This window comes from Lepidochelys kempii, chromosome 11 (assembly GCF_965140265.1).
Source record: "Lepidochelys kempii isolate rLepKem1 chromosome 11, rLepKem1.hap2, whole genome shotgun sequence".
NCBI classification, from domain to species: domain Eukaryota; kingdom Metazoa; phylum Chordata; order Testudines; family Cheloniidae; genus Lepidochelys; species Lepidochelys kempii.
In genome coordinates, this window is record NC_133266.1 from 46,413,303 (window position 1) to 46,432,215 (window position 18,913).

Sequence of the window (18,913 nt, forward strand, 5' to 3'; positions counted from 1 at the left end):
TCTAATTTACCAAGCATGAACTCTTGCTCATTTGCTGCAAAAATGATTCAATAGAGGATTCTCTACAGAATAATGCTGTCACTCTTAAAATAGATGTTTGAAATTAGAGATTAAAACCCCTTGTTTTATTTAAATCCATCTAAATTTGTATCATGGCAAGATTGCTCCCTGCAATATATTTTCTAGCCTTCGCATAGCCAGTGCCAAGTTCACACTTCAGTCCTTAGCTCTCATATGGCTCTTTTCACTCATCCATCTTTAAGGAGGATAAATAGCATTATCCCATTTTACAGAAGGAGGAAACAGGGATACAGAGAGTTGACATGACTTGCCCAAGCGTACATGGCAGGTTAGTGGACAATCCAGAAACAGAACCCAGATCTCCTGACTCCCACTCCATTGCCTTAACCACTTGACCATTATATAAAAACAGCTTCCTATTCAGCCTCCTTAAATATATTTTGTGGCGGGGGGGTGGGGGGGGAGAGACAGTACAGATTTTCAGTTTAAGAGGTGACTGTTTCAAACAGCTCCAAGACTGTGAAACTGGAAGGAATACGGGGTAATCCTTTTAAATCAATGGATTTATTCTGGATTTACACTAGGTTAAATGGGAGCAGGATTTGGTCAAGGGTTTTATCATGAAAGAGCCTTGAATTCGTTAATATACACTACACTATGCATCCAACGCTTCGAATTCATAAAAATCCTGTAAATTAGCACGTACGGTTTATGAAATATCTTAGTTTTCATGTTTGTTCAGTTGAAGCTACACTCCGATGTTTTCAAATAAAGGAAGGGGTAAAGCAAAGAAGGTGAAATGTTGATGGTGTATCCTATCCCAGTAACCAAACAACATTTCAGCTCCCCTGCTTTTCTTACTCTTTTATTTCAAGTTGTTGAAGGGGTTGCCAGGGCAGGGAGCCAGAGCTCAAACTGAATGAGACTGGGAGAGCGCTTTCCCCAGTGCTGCCCTGCTGGGGCCTGGATACTTGACGGTCCACAGCCCGCCACTCCCTGCTTCCCCCACCCCCGTATAGCTTCGTTGTTCCCCCACCCACCTCTAGGGAGGGCATGCCACACCACCCAGTTTGAAAAACAGTGGAATAAATTGTCCAGGATTAGTAACCTTATTTTCAGAAAGACATGGACTCGTGGGGAAAGTTTAGCTTTCAGATACAAGTATGATCATCGAAATGGAGCGTCTGTGTACAAAGAGACAGTGAGAAAACTTAAGGGGGAGGAGAGTTGAAATAATAAAACTTGCTAATAGATGCACAGGTTTTTGAAAAATGTTGCTGTTTTCAAAAAGAGTTTCCCTATCCATGTTTGCAGGAGTTCCAGTAGATCTGGTAACACTTCTCAGCAGCAGAAAGATTTAAGCGGGCCCCCACTGTATTTATAAAATTAATCCTGATGATCCTGGGTCACAGGAGACCTGGGGAGCATAGGTTAACTAAGGGTATGTCTACCCTGCAAAAAAAAAAAAAAAACCAACCTGCAGCAGTGTGTCTCAGCACCTGGGTGATCTGACTCAGGCTCATGCTTTGGGGCTAAAAATAGCAGTGTAGATGTTCCAGGTTTCAGAGCCCAGGCTCCAAGCCAAGCAAGAACATCTACTCTGCTATTTTTAGGTCCATAGTGTGAGCCTGAGTCAGCTGACCCAGGCTCTGCGCCTCGCTGCATGCGTTTGGTTTTTTGCAGTGTAGACGTACTCTACGAGAGACCAGTCAGGAGGTTCTTTACAGAGAATGGGCTTCCAGGTGAGGTGATGGTCATCTAAATTTTCATACAGTCGCACCAGACTCTATGTGGTATTTAATAAGCTTGGAAGTAACCATTTGTTCTTTTAAGGGTGTCATGAGGAAATCTTTCAGATCATGCTTTTGTCACCTCTAACACACCTCTGATGTGTTAATCTGCACAGGAGTCGTTTGGCCTGCTGTGGCATGTGAAGTTCTTTTTAAGTTTAGCATTTTAAAAGTGTGAAAATATTATATATTTTGCATAATATCAAGCAGTTCCAGACACAAACGGCTCCTGGGCTGTTTCTAGTTTTACATAACTCCTAGCCTGTAGCTGTCTTTCAGACAGTCAGCTAAAATGAAAAGGTATAACATTTTAACACAGATGTCTGTCTGTCTTTTAAAGAAACTAAGTGTTGGAGCCTGCAGATAATCAAAACAGATTAAAATCCTTCCTATTCATTCTGCTTTGAGTGTTTGTTCTTGAAAATGTCTTGTGTGTCAAGCCCTCTGCTGCAAAGCCTAGCATTTTTTGGCCTCACAAAGAGGGTGTACTGGGAAGCAAGTGATTTTTAAAATATTTCCTTTTTTAATAGAACGATTTCTGATGTTGTTTTTCTTCCCTATCTTCCTCTTCTTTTACCCCAAACTGTTACAGCTGATCCTCTGGTCGGAAGCATAGCCACTCAGTACCTGACCAACAGAGCAGAACATGACAGGATAGCCAGACAGTGGACCAAGAGATATGCAACATAAATGACATAAACTACTTGTGCTCTGTGAGGGTGCAGGAGGCAACTTGACAGTGTGCAACAAATCTTTATAGCCTTTACAATACGGACTTCTGTGTATATGTTATACTGATTCTACTCTCTGCTTTTATCCTTTTGAAGACTGGGATTCTGCCCCCTAAAAAAGGTAAATGCTATCAGGAGTAGAACTTTGTAGCTGTAGATTAGTTATGTTTAAAAAGCCTACTTGCAAGTCTTGCTTCTTTGGGATATCAAAATGTATTTTGTGATGTACTAAGGATACTGTTCCTGAAGTCAACCAAATATTATAGTGCATTTTAGCCTAATACATTATCTGTATGAAGTTATTAAAGGTAGCTGTAGATTACTAGGAATTATGTCATTTGTATTAAACCCAGATCTATTTCCAATATGTGGTACATGCTGTTGTGAAAACTGTTTTAACTTTTACCTTTGTCAGTTTGTAATGAAAGGATTTCCTTTTCCCCTTTGTAGCTCAGAGAGCACCCAGTGTATCATCTCAAACACAATAAACATGTTCCCCAAGGAGCAGTTTCTTTGTTTTCCTAATTTAAATTAGTATTTGAGTGAATTTAAATATAACAGTGATGCAAAGCTATTGTATCGCAGGTCTCTATGGATTAATATACACAAGCAAAGGCTTGCTATTAAATGTTTAATGTATACCTGTGGATTGTTTAAAAGTAAAAATTTTCCACTGGATTTTTATTTTTTAAACAGAAAATATCTTCTGGTTTTTGTTTTGTTTTAACTAACAAGGTTTTTTCAGTTAAAATGAGAGCAGTTAATAAGAGGTTGCTATGGCAGTTATTGTGGATAAATTAAATGGGCCCAATTCTGCTCCCATAATAGTCAACCTGAGTTTTCCATTCATTTGTTCAGCTGGAGCAGGGCCAGGCTCTTGATAGCTTGAGGCTTTGTTCCTTAATTTGAATGGCAAGAATGTGGCTCGCCCAGCCAGAGAACTGCAATTGTCCATTGAAAAGAGTCTTCCAAAGTCCGATTGGATGCTTTGTCAGCTCTCTGGGAAAGAAAGGAATAGAGGAGATTTAGACAGGGATTATGATAAAAGAGATTGGAAACACTTGTAGGGAAGTGCATTATTGCAAGTGAAACTGAAAATTAGAAGAGAGTTTTAGACTCATCACCAGGAAATCTTGTGTGCAACAAAAATGCAAGTGTATATTCTATACAGTTTGAAAACTACAGTCACTAATTTTCTGTTTAGGATGTTGATCACTGTAGTGATGACACTTGAGTCATAGCAGAGTACAGCTAAAGTGTTCATTGATCCCTTTAAAACTAATTAATTTACAAATAATTGGCTCCTGTTTTAAAAGTAAATCTCTCCTATGTGACCTTGTGTTTTTGGACATGTAGCTCTTCCATTATTAAGATGTTCTGTACATTAAATGTGTAGAAAGCAGAATTTCAAGGTTTTAATATCAAAGCAGCGGAGGAATTTAAAGATTATCTAAAGTTAATTATCCCTGTTCTTGGGTGAGGTAGTCTTTAGCATGTGTCATTTGCTCTATTCTAAATATTTGTACCGTTTCCTCAGGGTGGCTCAAAGGACTATATATCCCATATATCTCTAATTAGATATATTTAGGAACTGTGAGGTGGATTTGGAGCTTGGGCTGTGAAGGGCAACGGGGAATAAGTTAGGGAACTGGCCAATACAGTGGAGATCTTAGTGTGGTAATAAACTAGTGCAAGTGAACAAAGTACTGGGAACCACTGCTGAACGCAACCTCAGTTTCTCACTACAGAATTGTACATAGTGAGAAATAATACATATTGGCAAAGAAACATGCTTCTAAGAACCAAGGAACTATGCTACATACAAAAGATAACTAAAGTCTGGGGAGAGACTTCAAAGACCTTGCTGATTACTGTATGCAGAAGAATGCATGCACAACACTCCAATGAATTTCCAAGAAGGGGCAAAATATATATTTCACATATTAAATATGTGACCTACAGAATTCAGATATTTATAATCACAAAAGATATGCTATAAAAGAGATGTAATTCTTATTTTAATGTACTTGGTTTCATATCACACATCAGACTTCAAATATCTAGATGTACAGGTGGGATGCCTTCTTAACATTGCTCCATTCTATCCTTCCTAGACATTTGGTCCTTTACTCTGAATTCCCATCCTTTTGTTGGTTTGTCATGATTCTGTTCTTTTTAATGTAGTTTGTGTGTGTAAATTTTATATTTACTGAAGTAAAGGTTGTTTTTGTGTAAACATTTAAACTTTAAAAAAATAAGCTAATTTTGTTTCTCAACTTCTCTCTGCTAAACCAAGCATAGAAAGAAAATTTGTATTGTTAAATAAATCAATTAGTTGTTAAATGAGCACGTGTGTCTGTTTCCCTGGGGTTGGGGAGAAATCTCCTCCAGTCCTGACTGCATCCAAGATCTTCTACAGCCAATTTGAAATGCTAAATCAAAAGAGAAGTTGAAGTGTATAACAATCCATTTTCTTAGCTCTCCTAGTGTTAATCATCTCTGCTGGCAAATCAGTGTAGGGATGCATGCTTTTATTTTATTAAAAATCCAGTTCTGTGATTTCCTATCCACAACTACTAGTGCTGGCTGGAAAATGTCAACACAAATGACATTTTGGCAAAAAACATATTTAACATTTCAAAATTCCCCCTCTTCCTTTTCTGGACCTTCGTTTTTCCTCTCCAGAATCTACATGATTTGAAAGTCAAACACAATGAGCTCAACTCGCGCTCTGGTTGCAGGTCGTTTGCACCATTTGGAAAGCTGCCCTAAGAGGGCAGCCAAGGATTCCCCATCACAGGAAATCCTCACACAGGGAACTAGTACAGGCAGCTTTGTGCCGTCCCTTTCAGCATGAGTTTGTTGGAGGGCAGGGAGGAAAAGAAAGGTGCATGCCAGGGCAAATGGAGGTTTGCAGTCTGCCAACTTCTTGTCCACTACAGCCACTGCGTCTGCCTGCAGGCAACGTAACTTGGAGCAGCTTTGGAGCGGCTCTAAATTATGCCAAGGGCATTTTCAGAAATATTGTAGTATTCAGTTTCCCATGAAAAATGATAGATTTAAAGGAACAGAAGGTAGTTTATATTCTAAAATAACCTTATTTGTATATTTACAGAAGCTCCTGAATTATTCATAAGACAGCTGTTTCCTGGTCTATGGTATCTATTCTTGTAAAACATCAGCTAGCTTTAAAAGGGATGTGATCAAACACAGTGTAGGCCATAATGCCCTGTGATTATCAGAAATACATCACCGGAAGAGGAGGGGATCACTTGAGACTAGATTGTGAGAATGTAATTGGCCCGGAGTTGCACTGCCCCTCAAGCAGGCCTGAGACTGAATTAGCTCAGAGCCACAATCTGCTCCCTTCCTTCCTCCCTCTAGGAACATGTCTGTGCCAGCCTGTTAGCAGGTGCAGATTCATTCTCATTCTGCACTGGCTCACCTGTATTGGGAGAGCATCGTGCAGGGTAGAGTCAAGGCTCTGCCCTTTGCCGGCGGGGGAGCTGCAACCCCAGGGGGTTCTCCCCACCATGTTGTGCTCTGTACCCACCTTACAGGTCAAGTCATAATCCTGCTCTTCACAGTCATAATGACATACTTGTTCTTCAAGGGATTTATGATTTATCTAAACATATTTACCTGTATATCTCTGCACCTCCAAAGGGCTTCCTGCTGATCCTGCATGGGCCACCACAGAGAGCTGCAAGGGAGAGGGCCAAGGAGCTGGCAACTGAAGTTACACTTTACATTAATCCTGTGGCCCTGAAGTCCCTTGGGCTCAACATATGTGGGGAAGAAGCAGCTACTTCTGCCTCTAGTTAAGAGTATTGTCTTCCATCTCCACACCTTGGCTGTGGGTGGAGGATGGATTTCACATCTCCAACCCTCCTGGTGGCCTCAATAAAGCCTGACTACTGGGGATGGATATGGGAAAAGTAGATTCCATGCCTACAGAATACAACAGCTCAGAAGACAGTAATTGCAGTATGAAAAAGACGGGATTCTATTCATCCATAAAAATACTACAGTACTTATGTAACCTTGGTCATAGATAGGCAATCAGATCATAAAAAATTGCAACTCTGGAGTTGCTTTTGGAGTTGCCTATTGCAGGTATAAAATACCATTATCAACCTTTGTGCTTATGAAATCCTCTCCTAGTCACATTGTCTGTTCAGCAACATAACCACAGCAACCATTTTCTCATCAGCCCCACATCTACCACATGACCCAGGATTGCACTGGAAATTGGTCAGTAGGATCCCAGGACAACACGGGATCTGAAACCCACGTATTGCGGGGAAGCACTGATGTTCCTGTTCTACTGGGCAGGCCATTTAGCCTTGCTGAAGTTATTATGAAAGCTAAGGAGGTTCTAAGGTGATTTGGTAGAAAAGCAGGTAGCACACTGATGGGATATTAAAAATTTGCTGGAGGTCTCAGAATACCGCAACCAGCTGGGGAGGTGAGTGATAATTGCTAGAATGTTTGTGGTACTGCACTTTCGTGCTTGAGGGGCAGCAATTTTAGTAAACAAGGAGCTGGACCACTGTTGGCCCTAACACATCCTGCAATTGTGCCTCTTGTCATTATCCCTAACTCCAGCTACAAAATTGAATGGCAGCAGAGGTGGATTACAGTTTTGTGGGACCCTGGGCCAGAGCAAGTGGGGGCTCCTCCCCACCCCTTCCTCCTGCCACCCCCCCCCCCAGCACTCCTGCCAGGGAGCGGGTGCAAGAGCCCCGGGTTGGTGGGCAGACAGACCAGGTCAGGGCACCAGGGCATTCCAATTGGCTGGGGCCCCGTTGGCACAGTGGTTAATCCGCCACTGAGTGGCAATTGTCTGTCAAAGGGGCATTAGCTTTCCAAGGAACACCAGTAAACCCGGAAGGAAGATTTTGTATTTCTCTGGTACTGGCTGTTTGTAGGGGTAATATGTTCTTTACAAAGTAATAGCAATGTACACTGGGAAGGTCTCATTGCACAGGAGTCCCTGAAGGCAAGTTATCAACCTGCTTCTGCACAGCCAGCTCATGTCATCAATCTGGGCTTTGTCTCCCTCTACAGAATAAATGTCAGGTCATGGTTTCAAGAGGAGCTCCAGGTGGCAAAAATTCCAGGCTCCACTGAATGAGCTGTCATAGATGAGATTTTTGGGATTTATATAGGTAGCTAATAGGGGTGAGCCTCTGTCCTGTGGGAGACCATTTTCCGGTATGCACCAACTGGACATATCCCTGAAGCAAACTGTTGAGTTACAAATCAGCGATCTAACATTTATCTGAGGAACCACTCAATAGCAGTAGGAAAGGATATATAGGGACAATAAATGAAAGCTAAATGAAACTGCTGAAGTACAATTGTGTGTGGTGGGATTACTTCCAATAAGTGATTGCAGCATCCTGTCTTTGTGCTTATATATTCCAGTACTTTAGATGTCCTTTATATTTATGAAAATGTGGATCAATGCAACTTGCTATTTTATGTTTCTTTTTTCAGTTTTTTTGCTAGAGCTAATATGCTAACTGTTCATTATCAGAACTATTTGTTACAAATATGCAACAACATTTTTCATTATAGTTCAGTGTACCATTGGTGATTTCCAGTTAAACTGTTTTATAATTATGGATTTAATGGCAGTAAGAAACACATTCACATAATCTACCTTTTAAGTTGCACAAATAGTTTTAGTAGATATTTTAATGGAATATGACTTGAATTATTTCCCTTATGTTAGAGCACAAATCAAAATTACATAGTGGTTTTCCTTGATGATTATGCTCTTTGTTACCTTTTACAAGGATGTTTGTTACCTAGTTTGGTATATAACATAAGCAACTAATTTACCCTCACCGAACATGACCACAATTTTTATTGCCTGCAGTATAATATTTGATCCAAGCATTTCTAAAATAGCTCAGGAAAATTAAGCCAGAAAATGGACTGTTGTTGTTTTAAGGGAAATAGTATTAAGTGAATCCTGGAGAGATCAAAACTAGGCAGATTTCTACATTTCTTGAGCTATATTATTGACCTAGATATGGAGACTACTTGCTTTGCAGTCCTGAACGTGAAAGGTGTCAGAGGCAGCCCAATTCACTGGCTAGCAAAATCCAGAGGTTGTTAGCTTTGCTATGGATTTTCACTGACATGAGTAAAAAAAAAATATGAAGCTGGCCATTATGTGCAAATGATGATAATAAAAAATACTGAACTTTTGCATTAAAGAGTAAAGCTAGGACAAATCAAACACTTAGTTCCAAACATTGGTCTTCATAGTTCTGTCAATCCCCTGAACTTTCATGGAAGTTGCACAACTAAATGAAATATTTTATAAATTTCTCCCTCATTGGTTTGAAACTTTGATATAAAAATTAACTTAATTGGGAGATGTGCATAAATAAGGCCATCCATTCTGAATTTTACACATCCCAATTTCAACATTTTGGCCCTGAAGCTGGATTTTCTGAATGGCACTAGGCTTAGTTCATTTTCTGGCAAGGACCCTCTACAGTCCTGAGAAGCCCTCTCTTGTAACCCAACCTTGTCCAATTTCATTGCTTCAGCCTAGGTGATGAGGACCGAAAGAGACTTCTCATCAGAGCCCCTCAACAACAGTTGTTTAATCAGCTGAAAGAGTGATTTCTAACTGACTTAGGACACTTCTTCAGCAATTGTAGACTGGCCTATTTCCTTGGTGCTGTGATGGGAGTATCCTAAACATCTTCAGAGGATCTGGATTGTTGTTACTGCCTGGGAAAGAATTTTGTTCCTGGCACATTTAGGAGAAGGCTCTTCCCCTGTTGCTTTTAGTAAAGTGCTTAAGAAATGGCCACCTGCCCCTGCCAACACCCCTCATTTCCACATGGTTGTGAAAGGGAAAAAGAGAAGTTCTGTTGCCCCCACCTCACCTGGTTCCTTGAGGGACAAATTGTGAAGAACTCTGGCAATGTCCCATCAGCTCTTTGTCCACTGCTTTACCAGGTAGATCTCAGCTTTCAAAGCATCTCCTGGCTTCCACCCAGGAATTGATCTAGGGATTGTAAAAAAATAAATTACCATCCAAAATGAAACACAGCATTTTGTTTTAAAAGACCAGGTTGGAGGTTTTTGAGCATGTGGGTGAGGGTTACAATAGCATTACACCCTGGGGCGTGTCAGGTACATCCTGATCAGTGAGGGGGCTGGAAGCTGGGGGGTTGAGTTAATGAGGGCACTGAGAGCTTCATGTACTGGCATCATAGACAGTGGTGTTTCAGTCACAGGTAGAGTACCTGTCTGTACATTCCCAGTTTGAGGGAATACTTGAATGGCGAAGTCCACTTCTCCCCCTCAAATATGCTAGGGGTGCAGGGCTTAGAAGGAAGGCCCAGCAGCCCCACTGCACATGAAGGGAGAAAGGGAAGAGCCAGACACTCCCCATACAATATGGGGTAGAGGTGGGAAGGGGGAGAGGGGGATACCACATTCCCAGTATAACCCCCAAAGAGATGACCTAGATTCCTGGGGCTCTGTCTGCTGGCAGCTCAGGGAGAGGCACACTGTTCCTGGTAGGGATGGGGAGCCAAGGCAAACTCAGACTGTGCCCGGCAACCAATAGGGAGTGAGATGCCTCTCCCAGGGAGCTCAAGAAAGGGGAAAAGCCATTTTTGAGTCTGTCTGGAGCCAGCCAGGGCAAGGACCGGACTGGCTGTGTGGGGAGCTGGTGAGTCCCAGGCCTGCATGCAGGGTTCCCCCTGAGAACTGGCCTCTAGGGTCCTGAAAGCAAGATCCCTTAGCTGGGCTTTTCCTTCTCCACTGATGATTCCCAGTTTGTAGAGTTTTGCTGGGAAACTTCCCCAGCCAGGCTGAGTTAGCCCTCCAGCTCCCTAGGGGAGACCAGTCACCACATGGTCAGCTCTGCTCTGTCTGCTAGTTCAGGGCTGCTGCCTGCTGTGTATGTGTCTGGATGCTGGGCTAGGAGACTACAGTTTGGATTTTAGTACAGTTGTGTAATCTGCACCTTGAGCCCTGCACCTCTTTGTGGTGAGGGGAAATCCTGGGACCTAGGCAGCCTGATTCCTGCATGAAGAGGATCCCTACTATGTGGCAAGTAAGTGGGGGTTACCCTGTGGTTAGAATTTTCCTCCCGAGCTGCTCTGGTGACCCGGCCAGGAAGGAGCGAGGGGGGTGGAGGCACTGCCAAATAAATTCATAGGAAAAAATAAAGAAGATACACCCCCCTGAGTGGGTGGCAGGATCCAGAAGAACCCAGCCCTGTCCATCAAAACCTGTAAGCAGACTGGCGTTAAAGAAGGTAACTGGGTGGAGAAGGGGCGCTACACCAGTTTGAGAGAATATTTGAATGGCCAAGTCCACTTCTCCCCCTCAAATATGCTAGCGGTGCAGGGCTGAGAAGGAAGGCCCTGCAGCCCCAGTGCACATGAAGGGAGAAAGGGAAGAGCCAGAAACTCCCCATACAGTATGGGGTAGAGGTGGGAGGAGGGAGAGGAGGATAATCCTCCCATTTGCTCTTGGTTTCTGGAGTCAGGAAGAAATATAGAGATCTCTGGCTACTTAAAAAGAAAAGGAGTACTTGTGGCACCTTAGAGACTAATACAGACTAACATGGCTGCTACTCTGAAATCTAGCTACTTAGTTATTTATCAGAGGTGGGGAAAGGGTTAGAAGGTTTTGCCTCTGCTCAGAATAGGCTTTCCCTGGAGGTTCCCCATTGTTGGGATTAATCACGTTGTAAGAGCTTTTCCTTTAGAATAATTGGCAGTTTTATCATATTAGATTAAATAAATCTCCACTAGATGTCAGCGTAACACAGTTTAGAGTCATATATTTGACAGCACCTGAAGTTATGTAACACTCTGGCTCTGCTGGAAATGAGCTTTATAGCAGCCAAGGTACTTGAGCTTACATGCCTTTCCTTCCAAATGCCTTTTTGTAAATAGGATATAAAATATAACTTTGGAAGGAAAAGCTGCCTGTAGAAGGCTGAGGATCCAGGTAATTTGTAATGGGATGGTGCAAGGTCCACCTCTGGGTCACAGTTCAATGATACCTAGTAAGCACTGTCTGGAAATTGTTTCCATATGTTGGCTCTGTGACAGCCAGGCTCCGTGGAGTTCCTAGTGGGCATGTATAAAAGCACAATTCCTGTCAGGGCCAGCAGACAGGCAGAAGGAGGCATGGACATGGAGACTGAATGCCTCCTGGAGGATTCTCTCCAAAGCAGGGTTGAGGTCTATTGATGGGGTGGTATGATGAACCTTGCACTCCTGTTGCCTTTGCATTACCTGGCCTCATAGTAAGCAGAAAGCTTTATTCTTCACGGCTGCAACTCTGTCATCCTCCATAAGCACTAAATTCAGTTAAAAAGTATTTTTTAATTTGTTCAAAATGGGAGGACCCTGCTACAGCCTTGTTAAATAGAGGTGTTCAGCACAATACTCATTTCTCACCCACTCTCATAAAACAGGTTTGAAATCTACAATAGTAAACATATTCTTATGAACCTAAGAGGGTGGAAAAAACATAAAACATTTTGGGTACTAGTCTATGACCATCCCACCTAACACTGTACCCATCTGCTTTGGATATATATCCCAGAAAAGAAAGAAGGTATATTTGGAATTGTAATGGGCTGCACTCACCTGTCACACGCACCCCCTTGGCCAAGTGCATATGCCTGCCCTTTCTCTCAGTTTGCCCCTGCTCCAGGATAGAGCGGTGCCCGAGGGCTCCCTCCCTGCAGACAAAGTCTTCAGCCTGTTGGGGGCCTTTCTAGTCACAGCTCTCCAGATGGGCCGCTACAGTTCAGTTCCCGCTCTGGGGTACGTCAATGTCCAGGTCACTTCCCCCCAGTGGCTAATGGTGTGGGGAGGAGGGACACAGGCCTGCCCACTACTCCGGATCCCAGCCCAGGGACCCTGTAGGTAGCAGCCATCTACTGTGTCTCTTCATCTATGTCGCACCACTGCTCCAATTCACTGGGCCACTTCCCTGCATTGTCTTCACCCTTACCTCAGGGTCTGGCCCTAATGGAGTTCCAGCAACCAGGGCTCCTTCTCACTCTCCCCAGCTTCTGGCAGCACTGCCGTGTCTGAGGTTCTGCATCTCCATCAGTCTCCCATACACCATCCATGCTCCTAGAGCTCCAGCAAGGAACTGAACTCCCTAGGGCCCTGCAGCTCTTCTTTTACTAGGCTGCTGAGCCCTAATTGGCTGTGTACCGCACAGCCACTCTAGGCAGTTTAGAGGATCCTCTCCACTGATCTTTTCTGGGGAAGGGTGTGGCAGGGCCAGGAGGCCTCCAGCAGGGGGCCTCAGAGTGTCTGGTATACCCCATCACAGGAATATTGATAACTGGCTACAGTACCAATAAAAATGCAATGATATCAAATAAAAATAGTCTAGTTTGAAAGACAATCACCTTGAAACAACAGCCAAGGCAAAGCGTGGAAGAGAAGGGAAACCTTAATGTAGGAGAGAAGGATTTGGATCATCTTATTCAGTTCAAAGTTTTGCAGGTGGCTAGCGTAGGCCTGACTTGACATAAGTTACTGACCTCATTTCTTAGTGGGCATAATTGAGAAGGTGAATGGAAGGTAAAGTTGTAAATAGGGGCTTGCTTGATAAACAGTAAGCTGGAGTCAGGATGTCTATGCTAGCTAAAGTAAGCAGCAACATGCTGATGCTAGGGGCCTATGGACAAGCTAAACCTGGAATGTAAAGATCAGGTTCCACATGAACAGTACATGGACAGAGCATGCTGTACAGGGATTGGTTCCTGCAAAGTAACCAATCCAATCCAAAACTGTGTACTTTAATGTATAGAAAATGCAATGTAATGTGTAAATGTATATAAAGGAAGAGGTTGTCTGTGTAATTTTGGATGTGTGCTACGCTTGATACCCACGCCCTATGCGTGAATCTGATCAACTCAGCATAGCTTTGCTGTATGGCAAATAAAGGAACCTAATGAAATCCAGAGTCAAACTGAGTGTTTTGGATTCCAGAGAACTGGATGAATTGTTCTCCCAGAACTGGACAAGGTGTTCTGGATAAGCTGAGTGGAAAAGGTCTTGGAGGGAATCCCAACAAATAGCTATCATCCACATGAAGTGAAAAAGTGTTCGGTCCTTTATTCTTTACTAGATTAACTATTAGACTGCCTGGATTGAACCCCCCCCCCTTTTTTTTCTTCTTCTAAATACACATTCATGTATATCTGCCATCTGGAAATTAGCCAAGCCCTGTTAAGGTGCTTTAAATAACAATTTGTCTTTCGTTGGAGTTCTTATGCTTTACTCTCCATGTTCTGTTCCAATGCTCAAATCTTGGAAGAGTTTATTCTAATCGGTGAAAGTCATGGTGAACTATTACTGTGTAATTTAACAGGAATTTTCTTGGCACTTGACTTATATTTTGTTACTAGAAGAGTGACCTCAGCTAAACATTATAAATCAGGTAAAGCTGACAGAGGTGACTTGTAGGTTTCTAAGGCTTTCCACTTTGATGATATACTTGCTTATTTAGCTATCAGGGACTAATATGATTCTCTTATTCTCCAGTAGCCATTCCAGAGTGCAATAAATTGAGTTATGATGCAAGGTTAAATATTTTAAACACACCAAATTGCTAATGATTTGCAAAGGCTTTAACTGAGTGATTAAAGTGGCCATTGATTTTTCAGTCCTCAACCTACAGTGTAAATCACACACTTTGTAAAGGAAGTCTTGCACCATCAGATTTAGACAGTCTTCAAAGTGAGGCTTATGTAATCACCACTGCACACTTATAAGAAAAGGAGTACTTGTGGCACCTTAGAGACTAACCAATTTATTTGAGCATGAGCTTTCGTGAACTACAGCTCACTTCATCGGATGCATACCGTGGAAACTGCAGCAGACATTATATACACACAGAGATCATGAAACAATACCTCCTCCCACCCCACTGTCCTGCTGGTAATAGCTTATCTAAAGTGATCATCAAGTTGGGCCATTTCCAGCACAAATCCTGCTGGTAATAGCCCATCCAAAGTGAGACTTTGGATGGGCTATTACCAGCAGGAGAGTGAGTTTGTGTGGGGGGGGGGGTGTGGAGGGTGAGAGAACCTGGATTTGTGCTGGAAATGGCCCAACTTGATGATCACTTTAGATAAGCAGGACAGTGGGGTGGGAGGAGGTATTATTTCATGATCTCTGTGTGGATATAATGTCTGCTGCAGTTTCCACTGAATGCATCCGATGAAGTGAGCTGTAGCTCACGAAAGCTCATGCTCAAATAAATTGGTTAGTCTCTAAGGTGCCACAAGTACTCCTTTTCTTTTTGCGAATACAGACTAACACGGCTGTTACTCTGAAACCTGCACACTTATAGGCTTTATTTGCCCTATTAATTTACATTAGGAACCTGGAGTGAAGCTATTAAACTGCAGACATCTTAAGGTGTTGCCTGTGGTAGGGTCTTTATTGAAGCCAATTACAGAGTCAAAGTGCAAAGGGTGATACATTCATGCAAATTGCTCAAATTTACGCTCTAGAGCCAACATAGCTCTACAAAAATGCTGGAATCCCTACAGAATCACTGCCAAGTCCCACAAATTGCACTGCAGGGATCCAGGACTTTCTAGTTTATGGCATATATAGTCTCCTGCTCAAGACAGAGCGTACCAAGGGATTTGTAAGAGAAATCCAGTGGGCAGTGAGCCATGTAATCTACAACTTGATCATGGTTCCTTATTTCTATTTGGAGATGAATTATTTTAAATCAGAGCATGCCTCAGGGCATACTACGTCTAGCGCTATTGAATGCCAGAATTATATAGCAGGCACTTGTGGCTCAGGCTTGGTTGTGTCCTGACACTTAGTGGGAATATGCACTCCACAACTTTGAAAAAAAGCACAATGTTAAATGCAGGCTTAAAATGATCATCTCCTGGTAATGCAGTTGTACAGCTATGAGATTATGTTGCTAGTTTCTTTCGGCTTCAATTTCTTCCTTGATCTTAACTCCTTTTGATGTGACTGTTGAATGTATGGATCCTAGTAAAGTAACACTCTCCTTCAAACATTGCAGGGTGATGGTTAAATGGGATTATACTTTACTTTTTTGGCAATCCTGGAAGACTTTAAAAGGTATTCCATTGCCTTGAGAACATGCATACCCATCCTCTCCTCCCTCCCCTACCTCTGTGTAGTCAGGTTTGGCATAACAGTCTGAGAAGGAACTGCTGATACTTTTTCTTTGTCCTTTAAATGATGCACATCATGATAACAGTCTGGGTTAAACCAAAATTGTGCAGAGGTCATGCTAGGTTTGTTAGCACTATTTGTTTATTTGGATTTACACAACTCCATTACATTAATGGATAATCTAACCAACTCAATACATGCCTACTCTCAGCCCTTGGAACCTTTGCCACATGATAATGCAAAGAAAAATAAACTGAGAAACTTCCTCAAAACCAGAAAAGGAAACCAAAACCACTGCAGTCCCCAAGACCCAGTTCTTGGCACAAAAGTTCCTCTTTACCCTGGGAAGGAGATGACCTTTTCAGAGTTTTACAAGGCTGGGGGTATTCTGGACCTTGAAGAAGAGGGAATTCAGAAGTTCAGGGCCCATCATAGCAAATGCTCTGTTAGCAGCTCGCTTATTGTCCCTGGCACTAACTTTGGCTGTAAGGACCTTATTTGTCGCTTGGGATTTCTTGAGGTTTTTTATTAATAAATTATTATTATTATTATTTATTATTGGGGAGGTGGGTAGGAGTCAAATGTCACTAGACAGGTTAAGGCCTTGCCTCTTTTTTGTTTGTTTGTGTGTCTTAAATCTAGCAGAAGTTTCCATACTTCTCCAACACTATTATGATCATGTTGAGGCACAAGCTATTGGAACTGCTGCTGCCTCAAAAGAGTGCTCAAGTTACTACTACAGCTGCCAAGCACTCTGCAAACATCAGATGAGAGTACCTACCCTTGATACTTCATGTACTGCACACTTAACTGTCTTTAGCACAAGTATTAAATGCTGGCATGGATCAGACTCAGAAGACAGCAACAAATAAAAGTTACTCATCTTGTAGTGCCTTTGCTTTTCTACCTCTTCCTTTTTCTAGGAGATTGAAAGAGGAAGCTATTTCCCCACCTGTTTTTATGAGAAACTGACTAATGTGAAAGTTTGAGCTCAATATTCAGCTGATGTGAGCTTAGTGCCAATGCTCAGGGCACCTGAGTGGTGGGGGAAGCAAAGATGGCTCTAACTTACGCTGCAGTTAGAATGGAGCCATAATGTTGGTAAGGACCATTATGTTATAGGCGCTGACTTACTCAGATCCCGGGGGGGTTCTCAACCCCCACTCTGTCCCAGGCCCCGCTCCCACTCCACCACTTCCCCAAGCTTCCACCCCCGCCCTTTCCTGCCCCCACTACGCCCCTTCCTCTCACCTCTTCCTGTCCCCACTCCTCTCCTCCCTGCCAGCGCCTCCTGCATGCCACTGAACAACTGATCCACAGCAGGCAGGAGGTGCTGGGGGGGGAGAGGGAGGAGCTGGCTGCCGTTGGTTGCTGAGCACCTACTCCAGTCCTGGAGCACTCATGGAGTCAGCACCTATGTTGGGGGCATCACACTGGCAAGCATCAGCTGGAGCCCAGTGCACCCCTGCTGGCCCCCTTCTCCCTCCACCATCTTCATGCCAGAGGCAACATGTGGGAGGGGGACATGCAGGGTCATAGTGTTGTGCCCTGCCCCCCCGCCCCCAATTTACAGCTTGGATTTTACTGAGCATGCTTACATGGACTAAGCATGCCCAGTAACACTGCTGAAGCCTGCCGCCCTCACTCTGCCCCTCACTATTGGCAAGCGCGGGTCATCTGTGCCTCAGCTCATGCTGTCAGTCAATGTATCTGAGAGCAAAATGTGGCCCTTAGTCCGCACGGTAACAGTAATGGGCGCTGTGGGTGCTCAGAACCTTTCGAAAAAGAGACCGCATATTTACACGCTTAACTTTTGGCACCTAAGTCTGGAAATTTTGGCCAAAATATTTTCATATTGATTCTATTGAGCATTCTGTATGTGGATCAATGGTGTTATATGAACCTCAGTGCATGTTTTATTCAGGTGTTTATTCTCATCTTCTGCTTATAATTCAGTGTGAAAGGTTTGAGACACATCAGGCTCTATTGTCAACACAGCTCTGATGACACGCAGCTGTCTATCTCCTGCCCTGCAGTTGTGCTCAGCAGTGTCAGAAAAATGTCACAGTGCCTGAATGGGATTAACACCATGATGACTTAAGAGCTGGCTCAAAAGCGTTGCTGGTGGGAAGGTGTATAACATAAGTTAGCAAACGCTGATCTTTCTCTACCACTGCACTTTTTGGACTCACTAGACTCAGAACCCAATTTTGAACAACAATGGAAATACCTTCTTTCACCTCCATCCTCCGAGGAACCTCTGCTCCTTTCCCTTGGCTGAGAACCGAGCCACGCCAATCCCTTCACTCATCCCCTCCTGGGTGGACTATTGTAGCTCAGGCCTGGTCTACACTACGCGTTTATGTCGGATTTAGCAGCGTTAAATCCAAATTAACCCTGCACCCATCCACACAACAAAGCCATTTTTTCAACATAAAGGGCTCTTAAAACTGATTTCTGTACTCCTCCCCAATGAGGGGATTAGCGCTGAAATCGACATCGCTGTTTCGAATTAGGGTTAGTGTGGACACAATTCGAAGGTATTGGCCTCCGGGAGCTATCCCACAGTGCACCATTGTGACTGCTCTGGACAGCACTCTGAACTCAGATGCACTGACCAGGTGTACAGGAAAAGCCCCGGGAACTTTTGAATCTCATTTCCTGTTTGGCCAGGCGAGCTCATCAGCACAGATGACCATGCAGTCCCAGAATCGAAAAAGAGCTCCAGCATGGACCGAACAGGAGGTACTGGATCTGATCTCTGTATGGGGAGAGGAATCCGTGCTATCAGAACTACATTCCAAAAGACGAAATGCCAAACCATTTCAAAAAATCTCCGAGGCCATGAGGGACAGAGGCTACAGCAGGGACACAACACAGTGCCGCGTGAAACTTAAGGAGCTCAGACAAGCGTACCAGAAAACCAAAGAATCAAATGGATGCTCCGGGACAGAGCACCAGACATGCCTCTTCTACGCTGAGCTGCATGCAATTCTAGGGGGGGCCGCCACCACTACCTCACCCCTGTCCGTGGACTCCGATGATGGGGTACTCTCTGCCATGGCTGAGGATTTTGAGGATGGGGAAGATGAGGAGGAGGAGGACGAGCGTGGGGAGCGCACACAGCACACCGTTCTCCCCGACAGCCAGGATCTTTTTATAACCCTGACTGAGATAC

General features: G+C 43.4%; 1 protein-coding gene across 4 annotated transcripts in view; it reads left to right on the plus strand.

Moving 5' to 3' along the window:
- UBE2E3 (ubiquitin conjugating enzyme E2 E3) overlaps nt 1-3,046 on the plus strand; it is an 83,319-nt gene extending 80,273 nt beyond the window's left edge. For all 4 annotated transcript variants that reach the window (XM_073306058.1, XM_073306057.1, XM_073306056.1 and 1 more), the window contains exon 6: nt 2,404-3,046. In XM_073306058.1, the coding sequence (XP_073162159.1) occupies nt 2,404-2,501 (98 nt within the window). In that variant the 3' untranslated portion in view covers nt 2,502-3,046. The remainder of the gene's footprint in view (nt 1-2,403) is intronic.
- Nucleotides 3,047-18,913: the final 15,867 nt, after the last annotated feature.